This window comes from Durio zibethinus, chromosome 1 (assembly GCF_047325235.1).
Source record: "Durio zibethinus cultivar Kanyao isolate XHJ-2024 chromosome 1, ASM4732523v1, whole genome shotgun sequence".
Taxonomy (NCBI): Eukaryota; Viridiplantae; Streptophyta; class Magnoliopsida; order Malvales; family Malvaceae; genus Durio; species Durio zibethinus.
This window is the reverse complement of record NC_143162.1, coordinates 37,036,002-37,063,683: the sequence shown is the minus strand read 5'-3', so window position 1 is coordinate 37,063,683 and position 27,682 is coordinate 37,036,002. Positions and strand designations below refer to the sequence as shown.

The following is a 27,682-nucleotide window of genomic DNA, read 5'->3' as shown; positions in this document are numbered from 1 at the left end:
CTTTGTTCCTAACTCCTAGCCACTATCTTTGTAAGTTGCAACACACAACTTTTGGTCTCGCGTTAAATCATTATCATACCTGAATTATTAAAATGATTAAATTCTATGAAATCGTAACAAATTTTCTTTTCTATTAATTGATCACATTAGAGCATAAATTTTAACCCAAGTTTTTTCTTAAAACTCTATATTTAATACCTAAACACTCAAGTCTTACGGTATTTCGGATTTGCCTGTTTTTGCGGTCATCTGAGAAGAGATTATTATTTTTTCTTCGATCAAATCAGTAATACCCTTGGGTTGGTTGGTTTAATCCTTGAGGTCCGTCATTTCATTTGTATCTGCAGTGGTTTTTGGGCTCTCATCCAATAACCTAAGGCCGAACTATTCATGGTGTTGAATCCATTAATAGAGGCCAGCCCAAGTAACTAGTCATTACCTCTCTGCAAATTCTTTTCCTGATTTCCTTGCTTGCATTAAAGGTGTCTGTAGTCTCTCCCAGCTAAGTCGATTTAATTTGTATTTGAGTAAATGAATCTTCATTGTCAAACAAAAATTAAACTAATTAGTTGTAATTAGTAGAAATAACGTTGCAAAAGCCACACTGTCATGAGATGGATATATGTAAACTGCCAGGACGTTTTCTCTCAGCCAGTCCCCTTCAATTTAACCATCGTTTAAGAAAATTAGCTAGAATCCCAAAGTTTTTAATTTATGCAAATGCGGTTAGCTGTTACAAATCGGAAAGGACGGACCAAGATTTTCAGAATCCGATGTTTATTCTTGGTATGGGTTTTGTCGGACAATTCTTTGCTCAGGAGCTACTCAATGAAGGCTGGTAAGATTTCCTATCCATGGTTTATACGATGGTTTATGAAGCATGCATCATCAGTTCTTTGTCTTTTATTTGTAGGATTGTTTCTGGGACTTGCACAAGCATGAAGAAGAGAAGGGAGCTTGAGAAAAGAGGATTTGATGTTCACCTTTTCGATGCAAATGAGCCAGAGTAAATATTAATGTTATTTATTTTTATCTCCGATTTGTCTTTGGATTGCATATTGAATAGTTTGTGACCAAATAATGTTCTTGGCAATTAATTGCCCAAAGGCTAAAATGTTTGCTTTTATCAAAATTTTTCATATTAATTTTGGCCTTACTTCCTGTTTTATGTTCTATTAGGATCAGTACCTTGAATACATTGAAATGCTATACACATCTTCTTGTCTCAATTCCTCCTGTTGTGGGTCTTGGTGATCCGGTATGCTAAGAATGTTTCCCTTTTTTAAGGTTACATTGCATACTGTATTCGATCAGTTTTCTGCGCATGTATCCTTTTATTTTTGAGGTTTCTAATATGGCATATTTTTTCCTTGTTGATTTTATAGATGCTTCAACATGGAGAACTTTTAAGAACTATGCTGATGGGGGGCAATCTTCAGTGGCTCTCTTATTTGTCATCAACTAGTATGCCTTTGATCATATATCTTGTTTGAATTAATATAGCAATGCTAGTAAGACATAAGTGACTCATTTATGGTAAATGAACAAACACAATGTTTCATCCTTGAAGAAAATCTATGTTAGTCTTTGTCTGCTTAATGTTCAGCCTTGAAACTTGAAAAATAAACTGGACATTTTCGTATGCATAAATTATTCTGCTTTACTTGTCAATAATTAGGCATTCTGGTATCTGTTGGAGAGCTTCCTTGTGTATTTTAGAAGTTCTTGCCTATAATGGGAAAGTGATATTGAAGTAAACAACCCTTGCATCATTTACTCTTTAAAAGTGGTAATAGAATTTGGTACTTTATTTCTAAATTGCTCTTTTGTTTCAAAAAGATATAGCTGACATAGAAATCTTCTGTGATCTGACAGGTGTATATGGAGATTGTGGTGGTGCATATGTTGATGAGGAGTAAGACATTCTTTTCTGGACTAGTGTTTTCGAAATTACTCTCAATCTGGAGTCACTAATTTCTTGCATTATACCATGGTAGTTACCCCGCAAGCCCAACAAATGAGTTGGCTAAATTGAGGTTAGGTGCTGAGCAAGGATGGTTGAATCTTGCCCATGATATTGGGATCACAGCACAAGTATTTCGACTTGGAGGTATCTATGGCCCTGGTAGAAGGTTGTGATTGATAATTTTTGTAACCAGATGTTTGATGTTTGGAATCAATAGTTACCAGTAAAGAATTCAGCTGTTAGGTTCTTCTATCTTGATATGAAGTAGTGATATTTTTACTTCCATGCCTTCACCAGCTCTTTGACCCACCTTGTGATGGTGAATTAGAGATGGGGGATTGAGTAAGGAGTGGGAGAGAACTAGTAGTAGTATCCTAAATCTAAGTTTTGGCCTTCGTAGTACATGTATGAGTAGCTATATAAATTAACTCCACGTTCATATATTAATGCTATGAGCAGCAGTACTGGGTTATTGTCACAATTAATCATCAATACATTTTCTTTGAGCTTTTCAATGTTCACTTTAGGTTATTGTTATGCTCTTGAAGTTTGATCCAAAGGCTTATGAGTGAGTAGTTTATCTGCTGCTTTCCTTTGCAGTGCTGTTGACACAATAATTAAGCAGGAACCTTTATCAGAATCTCAAAAACGGAGAATATCCAAACAATTCACATCCAGAGTTCATGTTGCGGACATTTGTCAAGCACTTAAGGCCAGTATTCACATGCCATCCTCTGGGTATGCTTTAATTATCAGCTGTACTTGGATTTGCTGGTGCATTTTTAACCAAATATATAGCAATAGAAGTCCACATAATCAGGAATTCAGAATATCAGACTGTCTCTACTTGAAGAAGGAAAAAATGCTTCCTAGTTTCAGTTCCTAATTCAAAGTACCCCATCATGCAAAGGCAAATTCATGTTTCTTGAAACTTTTTGTTAGCCTCCACATATCTGGTGTATGCCATCTGGATAATGGCACCAGTCATTAGGTTGTAATGAATCTTATTCGGCAGACTGCCACTTGCATGCTGAAGCTGAAGAAGAAAAAAAATTGATTTGCTCCTTTGAATTTCATTTTTTGCAGGAGAATTTACAATATTGTAGATGATGATCCAGCATCCCGGAAAGAGGTATTTGCTTATGCCTTGGATTTGGTTGAGAAAAAGTGGCCTGCCCTAATCAAGGGAATCACTGCTCCTGAGAGAGCTGAATCATTTTTTCATAAGGCAACTTCAAGAGGTGAGAAACGAGTTTCCAATGCACGTATGAAGAAGGAACTGGCAGTGCAGCTTCTTTATCCAAGTTATAGATCTGGATTGCAAAGCATAATTGACCAGATGGAAATCCTATTGTAGTAATGCTAACCGCTAGGTTCTAAGAAACTTAATCCATAACATTTTTTTTTTTTTTTGTTGAACGATCCATTTTAAAGCAATCGAAATGCGCATTTATGTTCTTGTCGTTTCGTATATACCCAAATTTATTTTGGGTATACAAGATGAAACTTTTAAATAAATGAAACACATGATGTTGGTTGGCATGCTAACCGAAACAGAGAATGTTGATATCTAATGGAAATTCTTTATTGTTTTTGTTGTTTTGATTTAAGGTTGATGCATTCTTGGAGGGTATGATATAACTGAATATTGCTATTTTGTTTAACTAAGCAACTGCTAAATTGAAGTTTAAAAGTTTACAGATAATGGGGCTGGTCGGGAGACATGGTCCTCCATTCTCCGTAAACTCCCGCCAAGACACTACAAGAGCACAGGCCTATTGTGCCGTTAACAGAAGAAATTATGTCCTAAAATATAGCAAAGAAGAATTGCAAAGCCAAAGAAAGTTTCATCGTCATTTTCTCAATCAATTCAATGCTTCATTGAGTTGATCTATCAATGGTTGGAGGTTTAAGTTCCGTTCAGATCAGTCATCCAGAATGGAATGCAGATAGTGAAAGCAGGCAACATTTAGTTATATCTTAAAGTTAGATATCTAACTTGAGAAACTGAGATTTGAATGCATTGGAACTTGGAAGCCTGACTCACAGAGCATACTCTAAGCTTCTCTCTTAATCCCTTTTAAGTAAGGGAAACAGAAGCATATTTACTGACAGTGATAAAACTTTTACGATCAAATGGACTGGCTCCTTACCTCATGCCAGTAAAGGAGGCAACTCAATCTTTTCGATATCTTACCCAAAAACCCTTCTTCCTGGCAGAATCATTCTCAGATAGAGATCTGCCCCACTTAGACCCAATTGAGAAGTGGCGTTTCAAGAAAGGCTTTGCCAAGGAGCTCCTCCGGCTTGAACTGGGTTCCAACTTTGGAGCTTTTCCTTCTCGTTTGGCATTTTGTTGGTGATCAAAATCATCACAACCATCATCAACAAAACTATCTGTAACTCTATTCTTCAATAACTTAAGATGTTTTGCCTTCAATTCTGCTTCAGCTTTCAAAGCTTTTCTAGACATCTTTGAGACCTGCTTTTCTCCAACCATGCATATTGGGCAGGCTGGGTCATATCTGTCCACCTCTGGTGTCATGGTCTCCAAGCATTCAGCATGATAAACATGTCCGCAGACAAGTATAGCAACCGCTGAAATTTCATTGCTGCTCCATGATGATCTCTCAGCCAAAAGCTTTGAGCAAGCCCCGCAAGCTTGCATATCTATGGATGGAGAACATGAGAACCTGCTGCTACAGCCACTTATCTTGCCATAACCAGAACCTAAGTGTTCACTGTCAAAAGACCACCTTTCTCTTTGAGAAGATGCCACAAGCTCTGAAAAAGCGCGCATGGACCATCCATCAGAGGAGCCACCATGAGATCCAGCTGTTAATTCATTGCTACACGTGGAGAGCACAAAAGATGACCTTCCTTCAGACATTGAATAATTATTTGCTGATTTCAAACCCAAGATTCGACTATCAGACACCTGCCTCAATAGCCGGTGCCCAGGTGAACATCGAGCCCTTCCGGATGGGGTTGAGTTGGGAGGAAGTAAATGAGCATGGCTAGACAACATATCTGTTATTGGTGGTGAGAATGATGAAGGTAAACAAAATGAAAGCTTTGGTGTAGATGAATCCACAAAATCTGGTGGTTCTGCCAAATTCTTCATCTGAAAGATAATCAAAAGGGGTAGAGTAAGATAGAGAATCACCAAAAAACACATAAAATCAAACTCACCTTGATATGTCAATTTCAACTAAAGTCAAAAAGCTTGATAAAATCAAACTCACCAAAAAGCTTATTCAACTAAAGTCAATTTCAACTAAATCAAACTTACCTCTATGGAATAATTACTTGCCCTTGATAAGTCTGCATCAAAAACATAAAACAATATCAAACACAGCACAAACAAGTCACAAAAAATAGGAACATACTACAAGGCATATTACTCAGAACTGCATTGGGAGAATAAAGAATAGAGTAAACAATAACAGAATGCATGTAAGTTGTAAATACATAAACATGTCTGTTTTAGGTTTATTCTTATAATTCATGCGATTCTGATTATAAGTACTCAATACCATGCTAACCTGAATATTAAAGGTTAGGCATTATCTGCCTAGTTGTTAGCCTGCAGTTCTTGGGATTAGAAGACCATTAGAGCCTTTTGCATTCATGGACAAAGTTATATAAAATACATAATCTCCAAACAATGAACATAGAACCAAAATTATAGCAAAAATTTCCTAAAACCCCCATGTATAGTCAAGATCTATGAAGCACCGACACAGATGTAATACAAGTATGACAAGAAACGGACATGATGACACGCGAATTTTTAAAAAATAAAGACGCAAGTACAGCAGGACACGGCAATAAATTTTTTTTATATATTTATTATGTTAAAATATTCAAGTAAATAAGTCCTAAAATAATAACTTAGTTTATGTCATTAAATAACTAAATTAAGCCCCGACTTAAAAATTCTTAATTGTAGTAGTTAGAGTTCATTACCCTAAGTATTTATCAAAATAAAAAGTCTTTTGTCAATGGCTCCATTCTTTCTTAATCCATTCTTCATTCATGGCCCACTATAATAAAATAAAAAAAAAGCACAGTACAATAACTAAGGAAAGAAAAAACTGAAGGATTAAAACAAATTGAATTTCTCTATTTGACCGGATATTTCTCCACTCTTCACCTTCACGGCTTCACTGTCTCCTCCATCCTTCATCTTCTTCAACCTTCAACAATGTTAAAATCAGATCTCATCAGCTCCATCATCCCACCATTACTGCCAGCCTTGCACCATTCCACTGCCTCCACTCAGCTCACCACCATCAATGCCAGCCTTGCATCACTACTGTGTTCAAATTCAACTAACAAATTAATAGGTGTGCTTGAATCTAAATATGGAATTCATCAGTTATTCGGCTTTATACTTTAATTGTGGCTGGGTATTCTTCCTCATTCGATTTAATTTCTCTATGGGCTTTACAATTCTCTGTTTTTAGAGAAAATTTTAAGCGCAAACATCTTTCATCCAGTGTCCATGCGTGTCCTTGCTGTGTCAGAGTGTGTGAAGACCATGTCTATTTTCCTTTACATTGCCATGTGTGCTGTGTCCGTGCTTTCTATGTCGAGATGGTGATAGGAAAAGCTCTGCCTAAATTCTATTTCAGTTAGTAAGTAAATTACCTGAAGAGGGGGTCATCACATTCCCACCCATTTCTTCATGGACTGGTGATTTTTGAGAAGTGTGTGTTCCATAGTTCCCAATCTCGAGCGGACTTCCTTCATGAGAAACTCTATCAGAGCCTAATGTCCCTTTTATCTCCATGCTAAAGTTTCTGCTAGCTCCATTAGACAACTGATAAGAAGGCTCTTCAATTTCACCAGCCACACGCCTTTGATTATCCCTGCGGAAGCTCCATGATGGTGAACACACCACATTTCTATGCATAGTCTCACCTCCAGTTCTGTTTGTAAGGGTCCTGTCTCTTGCAGCAACACAACAAGCCGACCCCATGATCACTCATATACCCCCCAAAAAAGAATTTTATTATGAATTCGCACCACTAATTCAAGCTATGCAAACCTCAAGGCAGAGCACCTCAGAGGATAAACAGCAAGTATTTCCTGTAAAATAAAATTAAAAAAAAAAAAACGGTGCGAATTTTAGAATTCATAATTAAAAATCGCAAGGATGAATTGATTGAACAGACAACCGAAACCAATAAAACAAACTCAATAACAATCACTTCAAACTTCAGCTAAACACACTTTAATTCATTTTTTAAGAGCATTTTTAATATTTTACTTTATTTCCCTCACTATTCCAGGACCAAAACCTAGGAACCATCTTACTCAATTAATGAAGCATATTCTCCAACATTAGAAAAAAAAATGTAAATTAAAAAATTCAAGCCACGAATACTTACATAATTAAAGTCTTCCACTACAGGAGAGCATAATTTTATGTTAATTCTATAACTAGAAAAAAGCATAAGAAAAAAATAAAAGCAAAAAAATCAAGCATAGGTTCGAAATATTTACCGTTGCACCAAAAAATCGCTTAAAATTAAAGGAAATGGGGAAACAAGCTTCAACTAGGGCTCAAAAATGGTTACGTATCGTACTTCACTATCTGAACTGATTTTAAGTTTTCAACATCCCAAAAATAGCAACCGTACACATGCAAAAACAATTTTAACATTCAAATTTTTTTAGATTAAAAAAAAAGAGAGAGAGAAGAAGAAGAAACTTACAGATTCAATAATTAGGGATTCATGGAGCTGAAGAAGTGAGAAAGAGTGATTTAAACAGCGTCGGAAATTTCGACGGCAGTTAGAGAGGAGATGAAGGGAAGGAAGGCGACGGTCACGACGGAAGCTAGGCAGAGAAAGGATGTGAGAGAGCCAATAGCACGTATGGGGAATTGTGCCACGTCTGTTTGTAGTGCTCTTGTTTTTCCGCTCCCTCCCTCTATTTTGTTTTTTATTTTACTTTTTCTTTTTTCTTTATTTATTTTTCTTAAATTTAAAAAATAAGAATAATAAGGCGGTGTTTCCTTCTCTACTAAGCGGAGTGCGCTCCACGGGTCTCCTTGGCCGTTCTTGTGTCACTAATAATAAAGTGTATACTTTGGTTAATACTTTTAAATTTAAATTAAAAACTTTAAACATTATTTAATTAAAATATTTCACGTTTTTATATTATTAATATCTACGTGCTACCTTTGCAGAAGCATGAGAAATACGTTTATTTTTTCCGGTGTTGAAGAAAAGAAGAAATTAAAAAGATAAAAAGAATGAAGATGAGTCTGACTCGCACCATTTCTTTTCTTTTTTTCTTTCATTTGGTGGGCCCGAGAAATTGTGAACTTTCGACAATGGAAGTTGATAACGACCTTTGACTGAGTTTCAGTTCACATTTTGAATGTCTGTTTCTTCCTTTACCCTTCTGTCTTTTTTTTGGGGGGGTGAAATATAATTTCTCCACTAGTAATTATGTATATTATGTTAGATATATATAATATTTGATTTTGAAAGAAAAAAATTTAAAACCCTGAACAAAAAAATACATTTGTTTATTATAGAATTAAAATTTTTAATTGATATAACGAATCAATGTTATGGATGTAAGCATTATTGAACTATATAATATTTTGTTTAAAAATTTAAAGTTATTTCCTTATGATTTTATTTTTTTTAAAATGCAATATATATAAATGCTATCATTTGGACGTTAAAAACAAAGATTTGATTAATGGGTGTCACTAAAGATTGATCTACATTTAAAAGAAAAAAACAAATAAAGAACAAGAGATGAATTCAATAAAACCTTTTTATTATAACTTTAAAGGTTCAGAGCCAATAAATTTTAGCTTAAAGCCTTCAACTATAAATCGTTTTTGACTTTAGAGCCTTGGTGGTTTAGACTTGTAACACAAGTCAGAAAATTATAAAGGCTGGTCACTAGTATCTAAGCAATAAGATGAATTTTTGTACCTTCCCATTATTATTAGATAGATGTAAAATTTTTCCACGGTGCTTTTGCTAGGTTTCCAAGTCAAACCATCTTACAAATTACAGAAAAAATATATTTTTATATCTTTAAAACACCCTTATCATAAGTTAAAAAGTAAATGCTAAACATACATTTTTTTTATATAAAAAATCATAATCTAAGAATAAAAAAATTTTAAACTTCAAATTTATCAAAAGTTATTTTTCAAAATGAATTATATAAATTAATTTAACTAAATCTCAGGTTTAATAATAAATATTTATTTTTATTTTATAGTATACACTATTTGGTTGATGTGGACATATATAAAACTATATCACAATATCAGATTATTTTTTTCCTAAAAAAAAAGTTCAAAACAATTACCGTAGATTGGGCCAAATGGGCCACCTCAATCCATTAATCAGACTGGACTGCATTTATTCATGGCTAAAGCCCACGTGACAACATTTGTTCTTAAACCTCGCATTTTCTTTTTGCAAATGTTTGCATCGGATTCCGACCCACAAGTAAAACTCAGAAACCTCGCCTCAGGAAGAAGGAACAGAGATGGAATTACTACAATGTGGAAAGTCTGAGAGTAGGCAAAGCTAAAGAGTAGCATTTCAAGCGGCTTCGCTTCATTATTTTCCAATTTAAGGCGAGTTTTCCTCCGCATATTTGCCCCAGAGCTTTGTTAAGGAAAATTTTCATTGACTTTGCTCTTTTTTTTTTTTTTTTTGCTGGAATTTTGGTTCTTTCTCCCCTGAGTTTTGTATTGAATTCTTAAAATGGTTACCGAGTTTTAGATTTGACGGTTGAAATGGGTTTTGGCTTGAGTTGTTGGGGTTGATAATTTTAAGCTTGTTGGTTTAAGACCATTCCTTTCAGTTGCTTCAGAGTAAGTTCTGTACAAGTTTTTCTCTTTTCGGTTTTCACAATTACTTGTTACTTGAAATGGAATTTAGATTAATATTATGTTTAAGAAAATATGTTCTTCGTATGGGTACTTTAGAAGAAACATTGGATGTAATTTTAATCACGCAGCGATAGGCATTGTAGGGATATTTCAGGTTAAGAACCAATGATAAAATGTGAACAATATTGAACCAGAGAGACCATTGATTGTTTTGAGCTATGGATTACAGTTTGTGTTAACAAGTGAAGTCCCCCATAAACTAATTCTCTGCTTTGTGGGAAGTCTATCAAGATTCAAGAATAACCACCCAAGTAATGATGGCATGTTTAGGAATATGATACTTATGTCTCCTTTAATCTTTACTAGTACAGTATATCGTGTGCAAATAATGATTTGGGAGCAGGAAGATATAATCCATAATATGAAAATTTCATTGTGGTACTTCGTAGTGCCTAATATATTATTGAGTTTCCTGATGTTTACGTTATCCAGGAAACACTGACTTTTTACTTTCCATGTTATTTAATGCTTATTATGTTTAGATCATTTGAATGGGTGGGATAGGATAGTTGCTTTGAGTTTTTATGAGCATTTTCCATTTTAATCCACATATGCTGATAAAATTTTGTACATTGTTTTCATTGGTCTTCATCAAGGTAGATGCCATGATTCTGAATGGATTCACCTCTCCCTCAAGGTCTGTTTCTGTGGGTTCAAGGCTTCCTAAGTTTGTGCCTTGAAGCTCTACCTTTGCTTGCTTTCATCATTTTCCTGCCACATTATTTTAAAGCAGCAGCAGTAGTTCTTCAGGGTCTTATTGGGATTTGAAATCCCAGTCAGTTGCAGGTTTAAGCGATGGCTAACCCTTTTCTTTTAAAGGCTTCATTTGGTACACAGGAGATTAATATTAAATATCAACTGCATGCTTATCAAAAGGCTAAACCTCCATAAGAGTCTCAGCTTTTTTATTTTCCATTCTGTGGTTTTGGATTGATGAAAGTCTCAAGTTGCAACATTTGTTCTTATTTCTCTGACGTATATCTGTTCAATCTTGTAGGTATGCGATTCTTGCACCTTTCTGCTGCAGAAACTCCTTTGTTGAGTGGGGATCAAGGTGGCCTGTCACGTGTTACCCTCATTACCAAGACGTGGCAGATCTAATTTGCTACCTCGAGCATCAAAGGATGTTCCATACAGTTTTCACTATCCTCCAATGACTAAGAAGCCCAGATGGTGGTGGAGAGTTTTAGGATGCCCTTCCCTATTTAATGCCTCTTCATGAGACATGGATGTTTGCTGAGACAGCATATCATCTACACACCTTCTTGGAAGACTTTGAGTTTTTGACCTTTCCATTCCTTGGAGCCATTGGAAGTTTGCCAAGCTGGTTCCTCATGGCATTTTTTTTTTGCATATTTGGGTGTGGTGAGGAGGAAAGAATGGCCTCACTTTTCTAGATTTCATGTGGTGATGGCCATGTTATTGGAGACTGCCTTGCAGGTAATTGGGACCGTGAGCCGGTGGATGCCACTTGCAGTCTATTGGGGTAAGTTTGGAATGCACTTTTGGACGGCTGTGGCATTTGCTTACCTCTTTAGTGTTTTGGAGTGCATTCGATGTGCAGTTGCTGGTAGGTATGCTGACATTCCATTTGTATGTAATGCTGCATATATCCGAATTCCATATGATTAAGTGAAAACATATAACAGAAACTTTTCTATATTTCAATAATGTGTTGTTGATTTTGTATTGGAAAATTTTCGAGCAGATATGAATTTTTTAAGTTGAATATTGCCTTGGGTCAGCTTCTGTAATACAGGAATCATTAAGTTTTATCCAGTTTAGGATAACCATCCAAGCACCTTGTCCCTACTTTCCACCCCGCCACCCCCCAAGTGGGCCTTTTTCCCCCTTCTTTGTTTTATTTAATGACGATTGTGTGAATGCTGTTTAGGTTTTGGTTACCATTATTACTATCCTGATTACCCTTTCCGTAATGGTGAATTGATGATCATTTCTGAAAGGTAATGTTTTTGATGCATTTAATCTTAATGTCTGAACGTGTTCTTCTGGCTATTTGCTTGCCATCTAATGGTTCCTAGGTGTTATCATAGTTCAATGTTGGCAAAATACTGCTAACAAAAGTATGTTGTAGATATCAACACATCAGCTCAGTTGAATTCTTTGCTGCCTCAATCCAAAATGAAATGACCCAGTTTTTCAACAACTCAACCCCACTAAACGTTTTTATTAACCTCGGCTAATCATTGACAAAGAAGTTATGGTGGCTTTGTTTCACCTTCCTTCTGAAGTTTCATTGCATGAATAGAATGGAAGTCATACAAGTTGAATCCTTCTTTGGCAGCAGCAACAGGGACGATGTCAGGTTACTGTCCTGAACAATTTCCAATATCGAATCCAAGTCTTTCCTTTCATTTAAAGGAGGGTATATGATTGTCGAGTCAAAACCCATGATCATTTAAAGTGGACCGCTACCATTAATAAGCTTTGATTCTCTGTTCTATTAATTAAAGAAAAAAAAAAAACCCTAAACTCATACGAATATGTGATAATGATTTAAAATGATTCCATGTAACCTAATAAGCTTTCAGTAATGTTTGTCCGAACCCCACTTACAACACTGATGATTTGAGATGATGCAACTCTAACCTACTAATCTTTGGATGAATTAACATTATGTCTCTTTGCACTCAATTATTTTGATTTATATAATTTGTGTAGGTGCGAATGTCATTTTAGTCTTACATCATGTTCTGTCCCTGCTTTTCCATCAAAGGCAAAAAAATAAAATAAAATAAAATAAATGAACCGATTGCTCATTTATTGTGTTGATTGAACTTGTCTATCATCTTTTTGGCATGGCCATAATCAAATCAAGGGATTAAAATATCTAAAGGGAAATGGAAATGGAAATTCGAAAACAAATTGGAGAGGAATTAAATAAACCATCGAAAGTTGGCAAATTTTTTTTTATTTAAAAAAAAGGCCAAACTTGGGATAAGAGAAAAAATTATAGTTTTAAAGTATGAAAATTTAAATTTTAAATTTGATAAATAATAAATGATTGTATAAAATAATTGACTTAAATTTTTCTTTAAAAGCTGGCAAATTAATATTATAAAAATCTTTTGAAAAGAGAAGACAATAATTGGGTTTATAAGCATCACTCTTCTTTATAAATATGAGGTCTTATCCTGAATCAGATCGCACATACTAAAATTGAGTAAAAAAAAAGGAAATTTTTTAATTGTAGATGAATGTAAATGGATAATGCTTGAAGTAATTAAGTCAGATATTCAATTAAAATTGGACCTACCAATTACTCATATATTTCAGAAGGCAAAATGATTGGAAACAGATGATGTCATTTTGCTTGTAAATGTAGCATGATCGAAATTTTTATGTTACTTTTTGCTGGCCTGTCTTCCTTTTCTTATTTGGAAAAATTTTCCCACCATAGAAAATAAAAAGAATACAAAGTTACCATTGCTTATATCTTGCTTTGAACTTATCACACCTCTGCAACTATCATTCAAGTAACAAATGAAAACCATTTAACAAAAGCAAATGTATGTGACACCATTTTCTTCCAATGGAGCCCTTCTTGTTGATGGTCATGCTTTCATCATCTCTTTCGTAGTTTGGTTATTAACCTAATCCTCTTTCAGCCTTTTTTTTTTTTTTTTAATTCTAGTATGCAATCAAACACAACAGAGCAATAGAAAAGGATGTCAATCGGGTAATGCTTTTAATTCGGGTCCATTTTATCAACTCTAATGCTAATGGCAGATGATATTGTCTCCTTTGGTTACTCTTATAGATATTCATGCCCTGTATTAGAAAATGCATTATCTACCTAAATTCACCCACTTTCTTGCCTGCCTTTGGGTGGCTCCAATTTAATTGGTGTAACCTCCATTAGCATTTTCTTGCACTATAAAGCAACAACATTTTCTATTTCTAGGCACAAATGGAATCAATAAATGGAGGGAAAGTAAGCTCTATTTAATTCAAGTCGGCTTCTTTTCAAATCTTTTTGTATTTGTGGTATGTATTGTTTCATTTATGCAGCAAAGGAGGATCTTGTATAAGATTCCATTCTATAAACAGTGTGTGTTTTGTAGGAAGGCAAAGAGAACGAAAATGGATGAAAGAAAAATGAAAAATGTTATAATCACTTCCCTCCTTCAACAAGAAGGAAACAAACTGAGGGCAAAAAATAAAAGAAATTTGTAATATTAACCGGCGTAAATAATATTTAAATAGATTTCAATAATTAATTTAAAACTTAATTTAGTTAATTTAAATAATTATTTTTAAAATAACATTTAAAAGATTTGTTATTCAAATTCTAATATTTACAATATCTTATTACATCTTCAAGCTGCTATAAATATTAATTAATCGGATTTTTTTAAGCAATTAAATTAAGTATTGGTAAGGTACGATGGCATCTCAATTAAACTAATCTAAAGGGGACATGCCAGCCCACATCACTGACCTAAAGGGTCAACTTTAAAAAAGTACAAGTACATGGCCAGTATGCTTAATGTGGATTATTGCTTTAAACAAGTATAATTGGAGGAAACTAATGAATGTTAGAAAAAGAAATTTCTGGGAAATGAAGATTGGTTCAACGCGCGTCACAGTGGAGACACCCCCACGAATCGATGAGCTTCACTTTTTTCTTTCACTTTAACAATGGTGGCTTATTTTTTAGTCAAATTGTTTTGTCTACTTGTCTTTGTTCAATTCTTCTTTTTCCCTTTGCTAATAAACTTGTCATACGAATTGTTTCAAAACCTTCAAAACTCATTACAATTGAAAATATCAAAAGCATTGGATTTTTGTTTATAAAAGATCAAAATTTCAGAAGATATAAAAGTTTTAACACATGCATATAAGCCATAAGTTAGGTGCATGATTATGTTATAGCCCTCGCTTTTTGAATGGGTTTCATAATTCAAACACGAAAATGTTTAATTTTATATGGAAACAAAATTTTTAAAACTTTGGTTAAACATTGTACATTGAATCTCGAGCAAAACAATGGGTGTTTCCTCAAAGTGGCACAAGAATCAACAAACAGAAATTTGATTGGCAATGAAATTCGTTTCTTGGTATTCAGATTTCTTTCCAAGAGTCTATAACAAGGAACAAATTTCATGCAACCCAAGCAAACCGACTCCTTATGTTTAAAGAAATATCATAGAATGAATTACCTAAACTTGCTAATTACTTTATTAATCATTGCTTACATATATGTAGGAATCTTTTTCTTTTTTGCTGAAAGGTTTCCTTCCATATGTTATAATAAAGCGTAGGAACGAAAAAAAGTAATAAGAAACTTGAAACTACAGTTACTATAACATTTGATAGGTCTTCAATTTGTCAGAGTCATATTTATGAATGAATTAACGTACCAAATCGCCATTTTTTTATATATATTTTGAGATTACGAAGATTAAATTATTAAAATTAAAAATTCATCATTCTATTTAATAAAATGCATAATAATTGTTGGCATATACTTATGATTTTAATTAAGGTGTATCAAAGGCAGGACTTTAGTGTTTTGCCTCTTGGAATAAAACGGATCGGCTGAACATGCAACAATTGTGTCAATCAAAGATAACCCTTTTGGCATTAGCAATTATGTGCAAAGAGAGAGAGAAAGAGCAAGAGAATTATTCTCACTTGCATACAAGAAGAGAAGACACCATCAATCATGAAGAATGGGAGGAAGAAGAAGACACCAAACAAGTGAAGGAAATTAATATATACTAATACATAACATGGGTGACCACATAATCCACAACCCTTTCACACCATATTTTATATCTGAAATTCCCATTTACACAAAACTCATAGTTTTATCCCTAGCAAGCAGCTTTTACTTACTAGTTGCCATTTCTCTTACAGTCATCTTTTGCATCATCTTCTAAGGTAGGAATAAGACTAATATTTTACTAAAATATTAATAATAACACCAACATAAAAGAAGGGGAAAAATAATAATTCCCTCTCTTTTTTTTTTCCTCTCCACTCATTGAAGCCCACACGAAAAAAAAAATAACACACCAATAAGTGAATGTAAAGACATCCACAGATTTTGTTTCAGCCATTTAGAAATGAAGATGGTGATGAGGATGGATCAGTATTGAAAGAAGTCGGCAGAGGCCATGATTGGTTGGTTAAGATAAGGCAAGTTGAAAGGGTTGGTGAAACTGTCAGCGCTTGTTTCAAATGGCTCAGTTTCATACAACCCATTGCTTGCTGTGGGAGGGTTGAGATAATTGAGGATCTCATTTAAAGAATCCAGTCTTTGGCTTAGTTCCATCACCTGAGCCCTCAAAACTGAGTTCTCAGTGTCAATGTTCAAATAGTGCTGGGTGGTGAAGTTGATGCTTGTAAGAATTTGGTTATTATCCTTCCTTAGCTGTGTCACTTCGGCCACTAAATCATCCAAGTGCTTCTGTTTTCTCATCCTGGATCTTCTTGCTGATTCTCTGTTTGATTCCATTCTCTTTCTTTTCCTTTGATCCATCAACTGTCGCAAGTCCTCTTCAGAGCCACAGTTCTGAATCAGAGTGGAACCTGAGGAATTGGAATTTCCACTAGGCGAAGCCATATTATATCTACACCAAAATCACTGCTAAAACTTCAAAAAAGAAAAAAAAAAGACTAATATTTCAGGATTAATCTAACCTCCAAGATGACAGGACCCCGATACTAGTGATCTTAAGCTAATCTAGACAGTTATATATTTGACTTATTATTATTATTATTATTATTATATATATAATGAAACGCAAGCAAAAGTTTATTTATGAAAAAACATAGAACCAATAGAGGAAGACAACTGAGAAAGATTGAACAAGATGGGTCCTGCGTCTGAGTGAGGAATTTATCATAAACCCCGATCTGAGGATTTCACTGACAACTGGAGACATGAATCTCAAACATCAACAACAACAACTTATGTCGCATGAAGATTTACAACAGCTATAAAAAAAAAAAAAAAAAAAAGAAGAAAAGATAGCTCCTTTGGAAGAAAAAAAAAGAACAGCAAATCTCAGCAAAAACAAGATATTTTCTTTGCTGAAAAATGAAGTTTTTTTTGAGAGTTTGACGCGTTGGGTCTTTGGTGTGGACTCTAACATCCAAAGTTTAACAACCAAAACCCTCCATTGAAGGGCAAAAACCCACCAGAAGTATATGAAAGAAACAGAGGAAACCAGGAAAAACAGAGCTAATAGAGATAGTGGACCAAAACCAGCAGAGCCTCGGCTCTTTTAAGGGAAAAGGAAAACAAGAAGAGAGCAGAAACAGCCTAAATTCTATATGGGGGAAGAGAGCAAAACTGGAAGAGGTTTTTGAGAGAATTCAGAAGGCAATTTATAGATTAAAAAAGGGTGTAAAAGTAAGTGAAAGAAAGTTTGCAAAATGGTGAAATAATAAAAATAAAATAAAAATGCGAATAAAAAGAAAAGAGCATTGGAAACTGCTTCTTGAGAGTTGTTGAAGTCCATTAGGAATGCGGGTGGGGACGAAATTTCGACAACCGTCCAATTCCAGCTGGTGACCAACAAGTTATTATTTAACCATTACCATTTCAGGTTTTCTATCGTTTTATTTATTTGCTAGTTTCTTTTACTGCTACTTGTACCCGTGCTTTCACCGCCAGTACCAGAATTAACTGTTTAATTCAGCACAGTGCTTTTCAGACAAGTGGCAGTTGCACGAAACCATAAGGAATCTTAGGGATGGAATGGCATTTCAAACCCTTGAAAAGCTAATTTAGGCATTAAAAAAAGATTAGTGCTACTATTAATCGTTTTCTAATGAGTTCTCACAGACCCTTGCTTTTTTTTTTTTAATTTATTTAATTTTAATCTTTAAATACTGACATAATTGATTTTTCCCATAAAAGATTTTTTTTCCTTTTTTTTTTTTAATATTCAAACAAGAGTACTAGTAGTAGAATAACCCATCAATTCAGCCTCTGCCCCACCCTTATTATTATATATTAAAGGCTAGATCAGAAGTCAGAGAACTTTTGTTTGATTTCTCCAAAGAGGAAGTTGTTTTGTTTCTTTTTTACCTTTATTCTAATAATAAATTTTAATATTTATCAGTTATTTTGTCATATTCCATCATAAAAAATAATAAATTAAAATTAATACTAGTACTACCAATCCAATAGTCATAAAAATATTTTCAAGGATTGATTCTGTTCCTTACTTTTTTATTTATTATTTTTTAATATATAAAATATATTCCAAAATCGAGTTTACTATTTTTTAATCCATTCAATATTATCATTCACATTATAAGATCAACTCATAAATTATGAAAATCACGTATATAAATGTTGATGTTATACGAATTATTAATAAATTTTTGATTCAATCGATTAAAATTATTTTTTTCTAATAAAAAAATGTTAAGTTCGAATTTTGACAATAATTATTTATTAGTATCATCTCGAATGTAAGATTTATAATTATTTATTTTATTTTATCAGATACCACATATCTTATTTTTATTGAAAGACTGAACAGATTTATCAAAATTTTTTTTTTTAAATGTATGTATTAAAACATAATTGAAAAAAATAATGGAAGAAAGGCGAATCGGATTTCTAGGCAGATCATGTATAATTATTGCTTGCCATATTGAAGCTCTTCACTGGACCTGAATAGAAAAAGTTGGTTCAAATTTTTTTTCTTTGGTAATAAAAAGAGGGCACCTTGTTCTTTTCATCGCATCAATTCCTTATTAAATACTAAAAAAAAAATCATCACGGCTTATTTTATATAAAATGACCAACTTTTTTTCATTAAAACTTTTAAAGTTAAAATACTAAAAAAATTCTTTAAATTATTTCATTTTTTAAATAAATTTTTATATTTTAATTGTACTTAAATAAAATTTTGCTCCTTAATTTATATCTAAATGAAAATTAATTTAAATATAAACTAAAATTTAAGACTTATTTATATACAAATTAAAAAATAAGAGTTTGTTTAGAAACAAATTAAACTTTGAAGATTTATTTGAGGATAATAAAAATATAAGAATTTTTCCAAAAAAAATGATAAAATTCAGGGACTTGTTTGTTATTTTTACCAACTTTTAAAAACAAAAGCATCCCCGTGCGCACAGCAGCTTCAGGAATGGTGCTAAAGCCGAGGCTGTAGCACAAAGTAACTATCAAGGTTTAGACTTTAATTGGCGCTACTGATCATTGCTTTGAAGAATCGTGAAACACATAGCAAAAGACAACATCCCATAAAACCTAAGTTTAAAAAAAACAAAAATTAATGCCTCAACACCTACTAGCTAGCTAGCAGCTTGGACCACAAAACCAGCCTTAATTGCAAGCCACCCATGTGGGCGATGACACTAATAGCAGTTTCTGATATATTTAATAAATGTTGGAACTCAGGAATCCAATCTCAAGTTGCAAAGATGACATGCAAATCATATTCGCCAGAAACAGGAATATTAAGCTTGACAGACCATTATTATCTATCACTTAATTCAATTGTCTTGAATCAGTTTCCTTTATTTCTTGGATTTTGTAGATCTGGTGCAATTCTAGATTTCTCGTTCCATTCTTTGCAAAAAAGATAGACTCCAGTCATGTTAATGTAACAGTTACAGGGATGGGGTTTTTTTTTTCCATTTTCTTTCATCTGCCTACAACTACTGTTCCAGCTGCCAACCCAACCTTCTTGTGGATAGTAGAGATTTGGATGATCTTCATTGCTTATCTTGTTTGTGAAAGAGACTTGGAAGGAAAGAAACAATGGTCTACTTTCAACTTGCAGATAGAAAAAGATGCAAATGGCATTGATAAAAGGATTCCCATGACAATTGCGCGTGATCATAAGTAAATCTTTTATAAAGAATTAATGCTACCTGACAACGGAAAACCGGATCAGAGAAATTAGACTTTCAATGAAAACTTGGGTGAAAAGCACAATTATGCAGCTAGAAAACTCCACATTTTTTCTATTATCTTTATTTAAATTCAAGGTCTCTGACTTTTCTCTAGAAAAAAAAAATAGAAAATTATCAACATTGTTATAAATGTATTTATTTGATGAAGCAGTTGCAGAATAACTATCGGAAAAATACCACCCTTCAAACTTGAGTTATACTTTAGAATATTCCATCTACTAAAACTGTTTGCCTATTTGATCACCAGGTTTCCCCTTTGTGTTAGTATAGTTGAGCAAGCCCATGTCACTGAAAATGACACCATCCAATCCCATGCTTTGCTTTAGCACAAAAAGAAAAGAACATTAAAGTTATTTTATCTCTTCCAAATGCTAACCCTATTAAAGACATGAAATGCAAAAGGAACATGACAGTACTCCATATATGCTTACCCTGTTTAAAGCCATGATAATGCAAAACACACAATCCTATATAACATAGACTCCGTTTTATGTTCCAATTGGTAGAATAGAAACATTTCTATTTTTAATTAAAATATAAAAGAAAATTAATGAGACTTTCTCTGATCATTTATACGTACCTTTTGCCAACAGCCGTATGGTCTATTATTGATGGAATACTAAATTTTTAATTTTGATTATCAAATTTAAATCCTAACAATCTTAAATATAAAAAAATTATACATACCTTTTTTTTTATATATATATAAAGAAGTATTTACAATGAGAAGTGTGATTACCAATACTTAAATTGTAGTTTGAGGATCTTATTCTTAAGTTTTCCGTGATCTAATATTCTCCGGACGATCTTTAATGCACATGATCTTTTAATAATAGTATCACTGGCCGACAATGTTATGAAATTTGATGAAATTAACATGTTCATAGCTGAACTGCTGATCAAATCATCACGCCAAAGGCAACCAGCAATAGTTAAAGCACTGTTATGGATGAGTCCCCAGAGTTTCCATATATATTTTTTCTTCGACATCCTTTGGAAATAATATTCAAAAATTTAAAATTCAAATCTTTATATTTATGATCCATTTTCTATCCTCAAACTATGACATTTTTTTGTTAAAAAATGAAACATCTTGCCATAAAAAATAAAGCAAGGAGAAAAGATATGAATGTAGGGAAATCCATCTGATTTTACCAGGATCCTTCCTTGTGTTTACGTACTAGAAGCTTTTTATTTTTTATTTTTATTTTTTTTAACTCGTAGTTTGGTGATTTTAGTTGTAGTAATTCCTAGGGCAGGTTCTTGATAATGACCATTGATCAGGACCGGCATAAATGCATGCCAAAACACATTGATTTCTCTTCATACTTGTAGTTTCATAGCTAGGTAATTACTAATTAGTAGACTTTCCACTTGGATCAAATCGATGATTAATGTCAAACAAGTGGTGTATTTAATCAAGTTCTAATGCAACACAAAACAAAAATATATCGACTTAGCATTTAATTATATCCTCGATCCCAATAAAAAAATAAAAAAATAAGCTTGAATGTAACATAAAACAACAGTCGTATCCTTGGGAACATTAACGTGCAATGACAAAAGGACTATAGTAGCTGGCTAGTATAATTAATTATTTAAATGAAAATATTGAAAAAAATTAAATCAATTAATTTATATAATTATTTTTAAAAAATTTATCTAGATCTAATATTTAAATTTTAATATTTTTAATTTTTTTGTTTTCAAATTACAATTTAAAAAAAAAAAGCTTTAAAATCAAAATGGGTTGCTAAAAATATGAACATTCACCTCAATTATTGCCATAGGAGAGTAAAGTTTTGTTAGTGTTTACTACGAATATATGAAACGTTCATGGTGGGTTGGTGATTTTATGGGATGACAAATTCGGGTCCCTCCAAGATTGTGACAACACAAAAGAAAGTGCAAAGATCCATGCCTAAAAGTAAAACCATAATCTATAGCTAACAAAATGTTTACGGTGAAATAAAAAAGTGCTGTGTGAAAGAGAGTACACATAGACAGAGGGATTGGTTTCGGGCTTTGGTTGGTGTTTGTGTCAAGCTCTGATCCCGAGACATTTTTGGAAGGACAAAGGAAAATAGCGGTTAGAGGTAAATGTAGGGTGTTTTCATTGCATTTGTATTGTGACATATAAGTCAAGAAGATTTAGGCCAGAAAAAAATTAAGAATGAAAAAAAAAGAATTAAATGAATGTCTCAACGGTGTTTAGATTTTCATGTTTATAAAAAAGTTGTAGAGAATCAGCAAGGGATAATAAAAACAATTCTAAGTTGATGTGGCATTAAATTATTAGATCGATCTGATATGTCAATTGATACAAATGATAAAAATATTTTTAATTATCTGTTGAAAGCTTCTAAAAAAAAGTCACTAGACCTTTTTTATTATCAAATACCCTTAACACTTATTTTCCCACCAAACAATCTGAATATTAGATTGTTGAATGTATGTTTGACGCTTTTAGTGTAGAGCAGATTAGCAAAAAGAGACAACCTGGATTTCTTGAAGCTGATGTTATAAAAAGAGGTTGGTCTTATAAGATGATTGGTTTTGAGCCACGGTTCGACTTTGTGGTTGTTTGATTTCGCGCGTGCATCATGGGTTGAGTTCGTAGCTAACTTAAAGGTTGCTGAGATGATAATTGTTAGGAATGATTCGAGGTTAGTGTTGGAATTCATCTGGTCGTTGTGAGACTTGTATTTTATTTCAAAAGCTTGGATTTGTGCCTCTACTTTAAACTTTAATGGTGAACTGAGTTCTTGGTTTGCACTGAAAAGTCATCTGGTTTAGCTGGTCCGACCTAGAGTTCATCCAGTTAAATCAGTTTGATAGTATTAAATAAGAAGAGAAGTAGTCTAAGCAAGAAAATTTAAAGGAAGAAGATAAAAAGATGTATTCCCACCTTTGTTTCGACACGTGGTGCAACCTATGTCGTTTGTCTAATCTCCGACGTGTCTATATAAAGAGCCTTTGGGGTTTCTATTTTTCACCTTTCTATTTTTTTTTACTCTCAATTCGACCTGAACTTTTCAATTTCAAAAGTTTTTTTACCTTTAAAGTTTTTTCACACTTTTTTCGATACGTATGTTTAACCATGTCTTCTAGTATGTGTTCTGGGGAGATTAGAGGTTACTAGGTAGAACTTAAGGGAGGTCAACAGGGATAACAAGATGACGATATGATTTCACTAATTATCGAGGTCCATAATTATGAGATGATAGCCTACTAGTTCAATTCGATATCCATAGAAAGATAGCAACAAAATGAAGAGAATGCTCAAGCAAGAGGAGAACATGTTTTGAGCACGAAAGAGCTATGTGCTCAAATTGACTTCAACCTACAAAATCCACCATCTTTTCTTATATCTCAGATCGATCCATCTTTTATGGTTGACCTTTTTTCATCTTTGATTGTTTTCCCTTCTAGCATTCAATCTCATCAATTTACTTTTTCTTTTGCTCTCTCTCTCTAGCAATGATCTATTTGTCATTTCTATTCTCCCTTAGTTAATTCTTATTGAGATATCTTTCTTTCCTAAAGGGTCTCCACCTTGTTTTTCTTTTTCCAGAATTAAGTTACTCTCAGCCATTGTTTCATTTTAGAATCTTATTCTTACTTATAAGTCAGAATTTTCTAGTGGTGAAGATTCTAAAAAGAAGGGTTTTGTGAAAAAACAAGAGGAATGGAGTACCTCAACCAAAAAAAGTGACAACAAAAAAGACAACCTTATGGTGTAAAACAAACTGGTTAAGTTCTCTATATATACTCTCTGTGACCTCGACATGATCCCCAAGGACGTGATAAGTAAACTAAAGGGTAGAGCAAATCTTGAATATTGTTTTAACATGTATTCAACTTATCACATCCGTTATCTGGCTACGACTTTCCTTTTTCCCTAAGAGAGGTATAGTATACTAATGTCAAACTCCTCAGACTGGATCACTAATAGACTAGAGTTACATTGGCTCTATATGTATTAGGATTCCTTCGTGGTTGGTTTGAGGTTTTCACCACATCCTTTATTTGTTTTAATTTTTAATTTTTATAATTTGACTACCACTCAGCTTACTCATAACTTTATACAGTACATAATTGCCTTTATCATTCTTTGTCAATATTTAAATATTTTTTTTTCTCTTGCTTTATTTAGAGAGTTCTTTTATCTTAAAAATACCATAATGATAGTAAATGATACTACATAACAATTCAACCCATTAAAAAATTACTTGTTGATTGTCTGAGCTTAATAAAAAATTAGAAACTGCTCTTTCTTTGCCTAAAAAAGAAAAAAATAAATAAAGATGTTGAGTGCAGGGTTGAGGCTGCTTCCTAGGTTGAGGCCTGAGAATAATAAGTATGCTTGACACTTTCATGGATGTACCGGTAGCTCTTTTCATCTTGGATCTATTAAATTATGACAAAATTTTAGAATATACTCATAAAAAGGGATGTTGTCATTGATACTCACGAGTTGATCTCCCTAAAAGTAATAAACGAGATGAAGTATTATGATAGATTTAAGGTAACTTGTAAAATTTTACTTTAACCTGATTTTTATCTAACTGTTAGCTCAATTTTGTAAAGATGGCTAGTAACAACGATTTTGACTTCGGGCGATACCAACACACCTTTAGACCTAAGAAAGGCTAAAAAAAAATTTAGCTTGGGGCCTCGTCTCTTGGCACAGACAAAGTTGTCAATACCTTATTACATAGCTCTTCTGTAGGTCAAAAAATAAAAGCTAAGGCTAGTTAAAATCTATCTTCCACATCGGCACCAACACTTTCTCCCCTTGCCTTTTTTTTCACTCTCGATAACCTTGCGGCTAGGATATTAAGGCCCAACTTAGAGAAATTTTCACCAGCTTTGAGTACATTCTTGCTAATGATCCTATAATTAACCTGATTGTGACAAGGAGATTCAGTAAAGTCATGGTCATTTCTCTTGGTAAACAGTGACTGACTTCAGCTTAGTTTTATTAGTATTCTTTATTTTGCTAAGTTCATTTTGTATAGTCCAACAAAAATTTCTCCTTTAACCGCTGTAGAACATTGGTGAAACCCTTCACCACTCCTACCTCGTAATGGCCCACCTGCTTAGGGTTGAGAAGGACATGGCTATCTTAGTTGAGGAGCACAAGAAAAGCTCAAACAAGCTAAGCAATATTAGATCTAGCCTCAATGTATCCTACAAAAAAAAAATTGAGTAGAAAAAAAAAATTAACTAGCTAACAGCAAAACTGAAGGTCGTCTTGATGGACAAAGCCTCAGTTGACTTAATAAAAGAGCAAGCCAAGCTCAAGCTTAATAATGCTCAGGCTGAGATAACAAAGCTGAGGTCTAAGCTTAAGGTTAGGGAGAAAATAAAGGAAGACCTGAAAAAGAAAGTGGTAAAGATATTCAAGGCTTCCAATTAATGTTTTCAAATGAAAGTGGAGTTCTCTAGGAAGAATGTGCTCGATGCTTTCCAGCTAACTAAAGATAAAATGCAATTTAAATTTTTTGCCCTCAACCTTGACCTTTTTTATATTGATATCAACAATATCAGATTAAGGCCTCGTCTAATTTAGCCTGAGGTTGATAAAAAAGAGAAAGAGAATGATTATGATGAAGCCTTAAAAGTCGAGCTGAAAGCAGTTCTAGGGCTTAAGCATAAGGTGGAGAAAGTCGATGAGGGTGAAGTCATCATTACTACTTCCACTGATGATAATGTTGTTCCCACTATTACTGCTACTGATGTTGTTGATGAATTATTCTTTTAACTTTTTATTTTTAATTTTTGTAATTTTTTTGTTAATGTATGAGGTCAATTTTTGGTAATGACCTCAAGTAAAAATGATTTGCTTGACATCATTGGTTGATAACAGTTAATCAATATAACTTCTTAATCAGATCAGTCTAAACGTCAACTCAGCTTAGCTTTATTATCATAATTTTTCCTTTATTCACATAAATTTTAGTACGATTAATCATAGAAATTTCAACCCGATTAACTAAACTAAAGATTTGCATAATCTCTTGGATTAAATTAACTTGAGAATCCATCAAAATTGTAGGTTTGATTTTGTTAAATTGGTAGATGTAAGCTCGTTAAACATAATTTGAATTCTATATTCGAGTATAAAATACAAGTGTGAACTCAGTTTAGACTAAGCTATTAATAATAGACTTTTAAATTATCTATGTTTCATGTCCTTGGGATGACATCGTCATTCAAGTCCTGTAGTTTGTAAGTTACATCATATATGATTTTGTTAACAATATATGATCCTTCCCAAGTTGGGGTTAATTTTTTACATCGATCATCTATTCCTGAGACCTTTACTTTTGTAAGTACTAGGTTATCCTTCCCGATGTGCTTACGTTGAACCCTTTTATTATAATAATAATTAGCCATTTTTTATTGTAAGCGGCTATCCCTCTATTCTTCAACGAGGTGAAAGTCGGTCCCAAGCACTTATTTATTTTTCTCTTTTGACCTTAATTCGACCCTTAAGCTCAAAAAGTTAATCTCAACAGGTACCACAAACTTTGTTTCAAATGCCAAATGAAATGAGATTTCACTAGTGGGTACCTTCGTGGTTGTCTTCAGGGCCCATAACACTCATGGTAACTCATCAGCCCATTTTTTCTTTGCTATATCAAATCTTTTTTTAAATATTTTAATATTATCTTGTTTGTGGCTTCGACCTACTCGTGAGACTAAGGGTAGACAACTGACGTGAACCTAAAGTCGATATGAAAGCTTAAACATCATTCCTTGAACCTTGAGTTTTTAAATTGTTTACCATTGTCTGTTATTATAGACCAAGATAAATTAAATCTACAAACTATGTTTTTTCACACGAATTTCTTAACTTGGGCCTCTATGGTGGTAGTTAAGGCCTCTATTAAGACAAATCTTTTTTGACCTATGGTCAGGGTGAACGGTCTAAGGATATCCATTTCTCACTACCTAAAAAGTCACAGACTAAAAAATCTACTGCTATTAAGACAAATCTTTTCTAACCTATAGTCAGGGTGAACGGTCCAAGGATATCCATTTCTCACTGCATAAAAAGTCATTGATAATAGGAATAAGCTCGGTTGAGGGAAGATGTTGGATGTGAGTAAATCTTTGAAACTTGTCACATCTTTTTACCAGTTAAGTTGCATCTTTTCTGATGATGGGCTAATAATAACGTTACTTAAGCACTTTGTAAGCCAATGGCCAAGGTTTGAGATGACTTTTACATATTTTTTCATGAATTTCTTATAAGATGTAGTCTACCTCTTTCACATCAACACATCTTAATTAAGACAGGTTAAAAAATCTTTTATATAATTTTTTTTCAATCATTATGTACCGAAGGGCCTTTCTCATCAATTTTTTAACTTGGATTCTTTCTTTGGGTATTGCTCTCATGGTAAAATATGCTTTGATTGGCTTCATCCAGATTTTTTTTTTTTTTAGATTTATCCTACGAGTTTATCTTCAGTGCTTTTATGTGTTAGCTTTTTTACCAGAACTTGGTTCGAGGTTTTCTTTATTATTTTTGAAGCCAACTTAGATAAAAAGTCTACTGGTGAATTCTTTAACCTCGGTATCTTCTTCACATTAACTTTCTTGAAGCTAGCCACCAAGGTTGGTGCTTTGTGGAGATACTTTCAAATCTCATCTTTTCAAACTTTGAACTCTTCATTTATTTGATCAATCACTAGCAAAAAATTATTATACGTGATTATATGTTAAGCGTTCAGCTTTGTTGCTAACTTTAAACTGACTGTCAATGCCTCATATTCTACCTTATCATTGAATACTCTAAACTTAAACTTAAGATATATAGGTAATGTAGCCCT

General features: G+C 33.3%; 2 protein-coding genes and 2 pseudogenes across 5 annotated transcripts; 2 read left to right on the top strand and 2 right to left on the bottom strand.

The window, feature by feature from the left end:
- Positions 1 to 247: 247 nt before the first annotated feature.
- Positions 248 to 3,425, top strand: LOC111312749 (NAD(P)-binding Rossmann-fold superfamily protein). The gene is made up of 8 exons (XM_022913325.2): positions 248 to 838; positions 914 to 1,006; positions 1,180 to 1,258; positions 1,386 to 1,464; positions 1,876 to 1,915; positions 1,998 to 2,132; positions 2,567 to 2,704; positions 3,053 to 3,425. Exons 1-8 carry the CDS (start codon positions 615 to 617, stop codon positions 3,321 to 3,323), a joined length of 1,059 nt encoding a protein of 352 aa, XP_022769060.1. The 5' UTR covers positions 248 to 614; the 3' UTR covers positions 3,324 to 3,425.
- A 179-nt stretch (positions 3,426 to 3,604) lies between these two features.
- On the bottom strand, positions 3,605 to 7,951 carry LOC111312747 (uncharacterized). Of its 2 annotated transcripts, none has more exons than XM_022913323.2 (4): positions 7,690 to 7,951; positions 6,620 to 7,060; positions 5,259 to 5,290; positions 3,605 to 5,090 (listed from the first exon to the last, which is right to left on the bottom strand). In XM_022913323.2, exons 2-4 carry the CDS (start codon positions 6,948 to 6,950, stop codon positions 4,143 to 4,145), a joined length of 1,311 nt encoding a protein of 436 aa, XP_022769058.2. In that variant the 5' UTR covers positions 6,951 to 7,060; positions 7,690 to 7,951; the 3' UTR covers positions 3,605 to 4,142. The 2 variants fall into 2 exon arrangements, with proteins under 2 accessions (XP_022769058.2, XP_089624853.1); XM_089768727.1 differs by lacking the exon at positions 7,690 to 7,951 and adding an exon at positions 7,478 to 7,495.
- Positions 7,952 to 9,191: 1,240 nt separating this feature from the next.
- LOC111311399 (protein TIC 20-I, chloroplastic-like) lies at positions 9,192 to 11,637 on the top strand (annotated as a pseudogene). Its single transcript, XR_016346286.1, has 3 exons — positions 9,192 to 9,590; positions 10,505 to 10,694; positions 10,906 to 11,637. The product of XR_016346286.1 is annotated as a protein TIC 20-I, chloroplastic-like (transcript).
- A 3,996-nt stretch (positions 11,638 to 15,633) lies between these two features.
- On the bottom strand, positions 15,634 to 17,265 carry LOC111311398 (bZIP transcription factor 44 pseudogene; annotated as a pseudogene). The gene has a single exon (XR_016346655.1). The product of XR_016346655.1 is annotated as a bZIP transcription factor 44 pseudogene (transcript).
- Positions 17,266 to 27,682: the final 10,417 nt, after the last annotated feature.